General features: G+C 50.7%; 1 protein-coding gene across 1 annotated transcript; it reads right to left on the bottom strand.

The window, feature by feature from the left end:
- Window positions 1-1,724: 1,724 nt before the first annotated feature.
- LOC113926808 (divergent paired-related homeobox-like) lies at window positions 1,725-2,261 on the bottom strand. The gene has a single exon (XM_035727047.1). The coding sequence runs from the start codon at window positions 2,259-2,261 to the stop codon at window positions 1,725-1,727; it is 537 nt and encodes a 178-aa protein (XP_035582940.1).
- Between the last annotated feature and the right edge of the window lie 7,443 nt (window positions 2,262-9,704).

Below are 9,704 nucleotides of genomic sequence, written 5' to 3'. Positions count from 1 at the left end.
CATACAATTGCAAGGCTGCTACTCTGTCTCTATGATATGCTGGGGCATAAACAAATCAGACCCGGTCCCTGTCTCCAAGGGGCTCATTGGCATACAGAACCCCAATGTGGTCGGCATCATGTTGGAGGGATGTTTAAGGGACACAGGAGAAAAAGCTAGAGGCAGGAACTTCTGCTCTCCTGGAAGTCCCAGGGCAGCCAAAGTCCTTGGCTCCCTTGGTCTGCCTAAGGAGATCTACTTGGTGTTCACCCGGGCCCCCACGCGCTGCCACCCAGTGCAGCAGGACCCCCCAGTGTACAGTCCTGGGGAAACAAGACTATGGTGGGACTGACCTGGGAGAAGCAAAGTACCCAGCCTCGTGCTGCCAAGGATCAGAGATCGTGGATATGATTCCACTTGGCTCCTTTCCATCCTCCTGAGCCTCATGGGCACCAGCCTCAGCTCCTGGCAGGCAGCCCAGATGGGCTCTGAGTCCTCTCACATCCCTGGCAGCCCCCACAGGGCTTACAATTACTGTTCAAAAGCATTTGTTTAAAATGAACAAACAAGCGGGAGCCATGCGCACTATACAGATGAGGAAACTGAGTTCCAGAGAAGGTGGATGACTGTTCTTCCACCATAGCTTTTAGTAATCGCATGAGAAGGAAGCCAGATTTCTTAACTTAGCGCTGAGCATGCTATCTAAGAAAGGGGATAGATGTCCAGGCACCTACAATGTTGTCTGGCACAAACTGGACACTTAGTAAATGTGGAATCAAGGAATGAATGAAGCTGGGTGGGCATGCATTTTGGAGAGCCCTGGCCCACCGTTCTTGCCTTATTCACCACAAAGCCCCTTCCTATAACTTGAGTGACAGTCACACTGAGCTTCTCGCCGTCCCCATAGGTACCCTTTCCCTTCCCACTGCTGGGCCTTTGCACCTGCTATTGTACTTCCCCACATCTGCCCGGGCTACCACAGTCCAAGATAGATGACACCAGTTTTGTAAAGTCCAGTCTGACCCTTCTCAGTGAGAATACTCACCCCTCCCCCCACACACACAGTCTCTCCTGGGTCTCAGAACCCTGAGATCATGATCTGAGCTGAAGGGAGACGCTTAACCGACTGAGCCTCCCAGGCACACCTTTACTCCCATTTTAGAGATGAGGAAACAGAGACAGGGAAAAGTGCAGTAACTTGCGTAGGGCCACCAGCTACCAAGTAGTTGAGGAGGAACTCGAGCCTCATGGGGACAACAATCAATCATGGATTCTTTTTTTTTTTTTTTAGCCTCATTGTATGTATTTATTGAGATATAATTTAAAAATTGTCTCCAGCTTTACTGAGATACAAGTGTAAGGTGTATGATGTGTTGATTTGATACATTTATATATTGCAAAATGGTTACTGCCAGTGGCATTAGCTGATGCTTCCGTCCTGTCACATGATTTTTTTTTTTGTGGTGTATGTTATACAATATTACAGTTCTGTGTCTTTGGATGAATTTATATATGCAGGTTCCTGCCATCCGAATTACAACATGAAACATCCCCATCGCAAGAGTTCGTTGAGCGACCCTTGACACTCAGTTCCACCCCACGGGCACTTGTGGGTCTTTTTTTTTTTTTTTCCACGAAGCCCGTTTCTGAAATGCCTCCATGTTGCATAGATCCTGACTCTGTCTTTTGTCTGGAATCAGTGCGAATCGTTACAGCAGGTGACCTTTTGTGTCTGGCTTTGCTCACTAAGTTCTTTGTGGAGATGAAGAACCCAAAGAATTAGCAGTGAAGCTTGTGGAAAGAATTTGGGATTCCGTAATGGGACATAGGGAGTAGATGTTAGGATCTCGGCAGCAGCCGAAATGGACAATTTTGTGGCCAGAAGAATGGTCTGAGAGAGCCTTAAAATTGGAGCATATGCTGAGTTGGAAGGAAGGTATGGGGTGATCTGTATAAACTAGGGAAGCAGGGTAGGCACCATCGGGGGCTCCTGGAGCGGCATCCGTGTGTCTCTTGGAAGAGCTGGTCTTGACTTCCACCCCAGCTAATTGCTGTTGTTTGGCTTTCTTGACTTTTGCTCTGTGGTTCTTGAACCAAACCTGCAGTACGGTGGGATATATCTCCAGTTTCGAGGCCATTTCTTTCTGAAGGCTGGGAGCGGGGTATGGGTTCTTGCTGAACAAGAATTCTAAATCTGCCAGTTGTTTCTCAGTGAACATGGTTCGTTTCCTTTGTGAATGTTTCTGATCCTTTCCTTTAGGAAGGTCCCCTGTGCCTGCCATCCCATCTAGCTGGATCCCCATGCTCTGGTCCTGTGTCAAGTCAATCATGTATTCTTAACCAAGCCATTAGGCTCAGTCCTGTGAGTGGGTTCCGGGCTGGACACAGAACCCAGGCCGCACAGAGCCATGCAGGCCAAGAGGGCCTCCTGACACGGCTTTTCCTGGTGACTCAGAGTTGTGTGACAGGGCCTGGTAGGCCTGTGTGTCTCCTTCGTGGTGTCTTTAAAAAACGCTCCCCTTCCCGTTCACACCCTTTCATCGCTCCCATGCTGCGGCCCCGGAGAGCCGGCGGACCGGCTACCACTCCATTGGTCCAACTTGCCAGGACTGGGCAGGGAAGCAGGCTCCTCGCTTCTCCGGGTACCTGTGGGGGCACTGGAGTTGTCACTGAGCGCCCGAGTGGAGACCCAGAAAGAGGAAGGAGGCAGAGATGAGAGCCAGATGAAAAACAGAGACAGAAAGAAGAGCAGACCCAAAGCAGGAGAGCTTGAGATAGAGACAGCAGGGCGAAAGAGATGATAAGAGATAAAAAGGAGAGAGATCCTGTGGTCCCCTTGCCCCATCCCTATTAGAGAGGGGGAAACTGAGGGTCAGAGGAAGTGACCCTACTTCCTGGCAGATGTGTCTGTCACTTTTGCAAACACCATCAATTCGGTTCCTCTCCTGTCCTCAGATATCTACCGCCGCTGTGCGCCTGGCCCTAAGCAGGGAGCGTCAGGCTGTCAGACCGTCCCGGAGGGCCCTGGGGCATGCTAATGAGGAGCAAGGGGGGGCAGCACAGGATGGGTCAGCGACGGCGTCCTGGACAGGTCAGACCGAAGTCAGGCCACACAAAATGTGATCAACTTTACTGAGGCATGACTTATACACAATAAGATGCACCCACTTGAAGTGTACAGATTTTTGACACACATAGGCTCGGATAAACAGTACCATGAATCACGATATAGAATGTTTTCATTCCGCAGAGAGTTCCCCTGTAACTCTTTGCTGTCATCTCTCCTCTACCACCACCCCTTTTCTGAACTCTGTCCTTACAGATTAGCTTTGCCTTTTCTAGAGTTCTCTATAAATGGAATCATACACAAATACCCTCTTTTGTGCCTGTCCTCTTTCACTGACCATAATGTTTTTGAGATTATTTCATATTCTTGCATGTATCAGTGGTTTGGTTCTTTTTTATTGCTGGTAGTATTCTATTGCATGAACGTACCACAATTTGTTTAGCCATTCACCTGTTGATGGGCATTTGGATTGTTTTTGGTTTTTAGGTGTTAGGAATAAAGCTTCTATGAATATTGTATCCTAGAGTTATTGGGGAATATATATTTTTCAGTTATCCCCCAAGTAAGAGTATGTCTATAAACTTTATAAGGAACTGCCAAAGAGTTCTTCAAAGTGGGTGAGTCATTTTTGCATTTCCCTTCAACGTATGAGAATTCCAGTTGTTCCACATCCTCACCATTACTTGCTATTACCATTCTTTCATTTTTTTAAAAAAAGATTTTATTGATTTATTTTGAGAGAGAGAGAGAGAGAGCATGAGAGAGACCAGTGGGGAGGGGCAGAGGGTGAGAGAGAATCTCAAGCAGACTCCATGCTCAGCGTGGAGCCCGTCATAGGGCTCAATCTCACGACCCTGAGATCATGACCTGAGCTGAAATCAAAAGTCAGACGCTTAACCGACTGAGCCACCCAGGCAGCCCTTTTAAATTTTAGCAATTTTAGTTGGTGTGTCGTGGGCATCTCGTTGCAGTTTTAGTTTACATTTCCCTAATGTAAATTTGAGCATCTTTTCATGAGATTTTTAGCTATTTGTTTTTCACTTTTAGGGTCACAGGAGATTTATTTTTTATTTTTTTAAAGATTTTATTTATTTATTTGACAGAGAGAGACACAGCGAGAGAGGGAACACAAGCAGGGGGAGTGGGAGAGGGAGAAGCAGGCTTCCCGCCCAGCAGGGAGCCCCATGCGGGGCTCTATCCCAGGACCCTGGGACCATGACCTGATCCGAAGGCAGACACTTAACGACTGAGCGACCCAGGTGCCCCACAGGATTAATTTTAACCGTTAAAAACTCCGACTTGAGGAGGTGTCAGGGTTTCCCCCTTCCATTTCCATGTGGTCTCTGTTCCTTGCTCTGAAAGAAGCCTCACGCTGCCAACAAGCAGGCCTGAGACGGAATTCCAAGCTGAAATGTGGGGAGAGTCATCTTGTGCTGCCAAACCCCAGCACCGCTGTCACAACTCCCGGGGACAGAAAGGGCGTCACTCTAATTCCACGACTCTCAAAGTGGACCATCAGCATCACCTGGGAACTTGTTAGAAAAGCAAATTCCCAGGCCCCGCCCCAGGCCCGATACATGGGAGACTCTGAGAGTGAGGCCCAGAGGTCTGCATCTCAACAGGACGTCCAGGTGATTCTGATGCTCACCCAACTCTGAGACCCACTGCTCTGGTTTACCACTGTCGTCTGCAGGAACGGCCACCAGATCATCGAACGTGTTAAGAAAACACTGTGCTTCCTAATGCGTTGAAGCCAAGGCCCGTTCCCTGACCCACACCTCTCCCAGGAGCATTCAGAAGACCAGGGATGCTCCCCAGACAGATGGAATGGTTAGTGACTTAACTCTGTCCTCGCAAGCAGAGTTGCCCAGATACCTCTGCCATCACGGTTTTGCTTCTAGAGCTGTCAGAAAAGGACAGAGCACGTGTGCCACCCCCAGCTCTCTGGCTAGCAAATAGTTGCCGGTGGTCACTCACACAGGCCCGGGCCCTTGGGTACATGCAAATACCTGTGGGCGGGACCCTTGGGCCGCTGCAGGGCAGGGGGGGCGGGGGGGCGGCTCCATGTCCTGAGCGCCTGCTATGTTTGCCTGCACCGCTCCCTGCTTCTGCCTCTCCTCTGCCATGTCCTCTACGGTAACCCTGCTGGGCTGCTGGCGTGACCTCAACTTTAGAGGTGAGGCAACAGGCTCAGCTCACTCATTGTCCGTCAGCGGGTCAGCACCCACATTGGCTTGGACCCAATGACCTCTTCATTCCTGCTAGCTATAATGATGATGTATTTGCTACACCAAGAGAACTACTTCAAAATCATGGACATGGGGCGCCTGGGTGGCTCAGTCATTGGGCGTCTGCCTTCGGCTCAGGTCATGATCCCAGGGTCCTGGGATCGAGTCCCACATCGGGATCCCTGCTCAGCAGGAAGCCTGCTTCTCCTTCTCCCACTCCCCCTGCTTGTGTTCCCTCTCTCACTGTGTCTCTCTCTGTCAAATAAATTAAAAAAAAAAAATCGTGGACACTTTGGATAACACCAGGATTATGTCCCAGTTTAAATCCCCTGTGACCCTGGGGCGCCTGGGTGGCTCAGTCGTTAAGCATCTGCTTTTGGTTCAGGTCATGGTCCCAGGGTCCTGGGATCAAGTCCCACATCAGGCTCCCTGCTCAGCGGGAAGCCTGCTTCTCCCTCTCCCACTCCCCCTGCTTGTGTTCCCTCTCTTACTGTGTCTCTCTCTGTCAAATAAATACATAAAACCTTTAAAAACGTTAATCCTGCGATGAGAACACTCTGATGTATAGACAATGATTACCTCCCTTCTACAGACAGGAAAGTGAAACACAAGAGATGGAGACACTCACCAGCAAGTGGGAGAGCGGGGATGCGCAGTCTGGACTGCCCCTGGAAGCAAGAGAGCCTCAAGCCCGACTGCCCGGGGCCTGAATCCCGGCTCCACCACTCACCAGCTGGGTGTTCTCTGCAAAGTTGCTCAACCTTTCTGTGCCTCAGTTGGCTACCTACAAAATGGAGGTAATGGCAGCCCCTACTACACTGGGTTGTTGTAAGGATTAACTGAATTAATAATACTTTTGAAGTGCTTTGGACAGTACGTGGTACATTGTACCACCTCATAGATGTCTTGAAAGGAAACCTGGCTGCCCACCAGCGTGCAAACCCCCTGCCTCCCCTCCAGAGAACAAGCTCAGGGGAGAAAGTTCACAGATTGGCTAGAACCCAGGACTGGGTAGGCGGAAACACTTGAAAAAAATTAAAGCCTCAAACTTGGGGGTTAGGAAGAACCCAGCCTTTGGTAGGGGTAGGGACGGAGGTGGGGGACAGGTCAGAGAGTGGCCACCACAGCTGCAGGCCCTAAACCTGGCGAGGCTGTTCCTTCCAGGCGGCTCCCCTCCAGGACCGGACTCCAGACTGACCCGTCTAGGTCCCAACCCCTCCTCCTCCCTACACCCCGCCCCCCACCCCCACCCCCAGCCCCAGCCCCAGCCCTGGCGCTCTGGGTTTCCTGCCCGCCCAAGGCCCCTGCTTGGGGCGGGCGGAGGAGGGGTGGCATTTCCTGGCGGGCCGTGGGCCACGTCACTCCCTCCCGGACGCTCGGACAGCGCGCTGACCGACAGGCACCAGATGCTATTTCGGGCGGCGCCCCACTTAGTGCGCAGTTTCCGTTTTTCCACCGACCGTCGGAAACAGGGCTTGGGGGGAGGGTGTAGACGTCATGAACCCCCAGCTCCAGGCGGGGGGTGGGGGACAGGTCCGGGATGGCTGCCAGACTGTCACAATCTGGAGCTTTGCGAGCAGAGGGGGATGGTGAGTGTCACCTCCCCAACCTGCCACCAATGTCTGGGCACACTCTCTGCCGTGGGGCTGGCTCACAAAAACCTTGCCGCCTGTCCCTTGTTCCTTCCCTACAACCTGGTAGGGTCATTTAATGCCCCGTAAGAGATAAATGCCTCAGATACCTAAAGTCAAGGAATTCAAAACCAAATGCAGAATCCCTCCCCCTGCCCCTTGGCCTCCAGGCCCCCATGTCCGGACTAACACCAGGGTCTAGGCAAAGGAAAGCCAGAAACCCAGAGCGTTCCTGGATTTCTCCTTCCCCCTCATCCCCCAAACCATATTCTTACAAACCCAATTTTGTATCCTAAATACATGCCTCAGTCCAACACCCTCCAATTGGATCACTGTATGGTGTCAGAACTAGTCTTCCCATTTCCCACCCACCCACACCCCTTCTCCACCTTGCAGCCAAAGAGTTTCCAGAAATGCTAATCTGATCCTATATAGGACACAGTGCCCCCCCCAAACCAAATAAACAAAATCGTTCCCCCCTAAATCCTTTAAATTGACCTCAAGCTTGCTCCAACCACAGTAGACTCTTTTCTGTTCCTTGTATGAAATTAAGGCCCTTCTGCTTCAGCCCTTGTCCCAAATGGAAGGCTCTAGATGTTCACTCTTCTACCCACCCTCAGATCCCACTCTTATTTTTAATTTTTTTATAATAAGGATTTTTTAAAGGATTTTATTTATTTAATTGACAGAGAGAGAGCACAGGCAGGGGGAGTGGGAGAGGCAGAAACAGGCTCTCCGCTGAGCAGGGAGCCTGATGCCAATGCGAGGCTCGATCCCAGGACCCTGGGATCAGGCCCTGAGTTGGAGGCAGACGCTTAACCAACTGAGCTACCCAGGCGCCCCTGAATCCCACTCTTAGATCTCAGTCCAGGCATCATTTTCTCAGGGAAGAGCTCCCTGGCTGGGCTTTCTGATGGGGATGGCCAGCACCTATTTGCAGGGTCTCAAAGGTGAACTGACTTGCTCAAAGATGACAGCACTGGGCTTGGGACTCAGAATTACAGGACTCCCGCGCTTTCAGTTAAGTGATGCTGCCAGCAAAGGCAAGGGGGACCAGAAGAGGGAGAGAAGAAAGCCAACCCCACTGCAGGGAGGCTTCAGGGAGGAGGTGGCCAGAAGGTTGGGTCTTGGGAGATGGATGTGAGAAGAGGCCAGTAAGGCAGAAGGAGCAGCAGTAACTAGGGCATGACGGAGGGTTCGATTTGATAATAATGGGTGAGGCAGGGCTGGACCCATGGGGAGAGAGCAAGAGATGGGGCTTAATAGACCCCAGAGACCCCTCCTCAGGGTCCCTGCCGAAGGATGGTGTGGCTGGGCCAGGGGACACCTTGTGGCAAGTCCAGGAATTAAACTTTTTTCTGCAGAACATGGATGGCCCTTCTCCCATGAGATTCTGTAGGCGTTACCTGTACCCACAGGGCATCCTGACTTCCACCAGATAGCACAAGAGGAACAGAGGGGAACAGCCTGCACTGAATTAACCATATCTTCACAGAGAGTCATCCTGATGGCAAGGAGGGGCCAGCACTCCAACTGTGACCACACTCTGGGCTCCATCCTTGACTGGGATTCAAGGGCTTTTCCCTAGTTCTCAGGCTCCAAACCAGAGCTGCTGAAGGACCAAACATCCTGGCATGATGGGTAGACTTGTGGACTGGGAACTGGATACTTGGAGTTTGGGTCTCATCTTTTCCTGGGGTCAATGTGAGCTTTGGCCAAGTCACATCTCTCTGTGCCTTAATTTTCTTCTCTATAACAATAACCAGAATTCCCATGCGTGTGCATATGATGTCGTCCAGGGCTCTGGGCTGGGTGAGGTTCCATAGATTATTGTTCTCACCACTGCCTTTTTAAAAAGATTTGTTTATTTATTTGAGAGAGAGAAAGAGAAAGAGAGAGCACATGAGTGAGAGGGGCAGAGGCAGAGGGAGAGGGAATCTCAAGCAGACTCCACACTAAGCACACAGCCTGACGTGGGCTTGATCTTATGACCCTGACATCACAACCTGTGCTGAAATCAAGAGTCCCTCATTCAACAGACTGCACCACCCAGGCCCCTCACCACTGACTTTTTTTTTTTTTTTAATGATTACAGTATCAGGTAGATATTATCTCCAGATTTTACAGACAAGGAAATGGAGGTTCAGAGCCAGGTGACTTGCAAGATTTGAGCCTGTGCTGCTTCCACTCCACCGTCAAAGAATGAAAGCAGATACCCTCCCTGGGCTGAGTCCCAGTCACCCACTCCTCACTGAACCCAGATTTCTACTCCACAGTAAGATCTTGGTCCCTGCAATGAGTTGAGCCCAGATCTGTCCTCCCAGCCTAGGCTCCAGCTGCCCTTCTTCATCACCTGAGCTCCAGAGAGGACTCTGATGCCAAATTTGCTTCAAACCCAGGCTCCACCACTTACTAGATCTGTCACTTCGGTAAAGTTTCTTTGACTCTCGGTGCCACAGTTTCTTCCTCTCTAAATGGATGATAATAATAGCAGCAGCGTCTTAGGATTGTTTATGAAAACGAAAAGAATTTGTATTTGTAGAGTGCTTAGAACGGTGCATTAGTAACAAGATTAAAATGTTTAAAATATAATGGGGGTTGGGGACGTTCCCAGGCTCGGGGCTCAGCCTGGAACTCAGCAGAAGGGACATTTAAATCGCTCCGTTGACACCAGGTGTCCCTCCACAGAGCCCTGGATACGAGCTCAGTCTATGACACTGGAGGCAAGCATGATCCGTTTTAGAGCAGAAAAGAGCCAGGGCTGAAGGTGGGGTGGTGCAGACGGGGAGCTGGGGGGCT

This window comes from Zalophus californianus, chromosome 4, assembly GCF_009762305.2.
Source record: "Zalophus californianus isolate mZalCal1 chromosome 4, mZalCal1.pri.v2, whole genome shotgun sequence".
Classification (NCBI taxonomy): Eukaryota; Metazoa; Chordata; class Mammalia; order Carnivora; family Otariidae; genus Zalophus; species Zalophus californianus.
The sequence above is the reverse complement of the archived record's forward strand: the minus strand, read 5'-3'. Positions and strand labels throughout refer to the sequence as shown.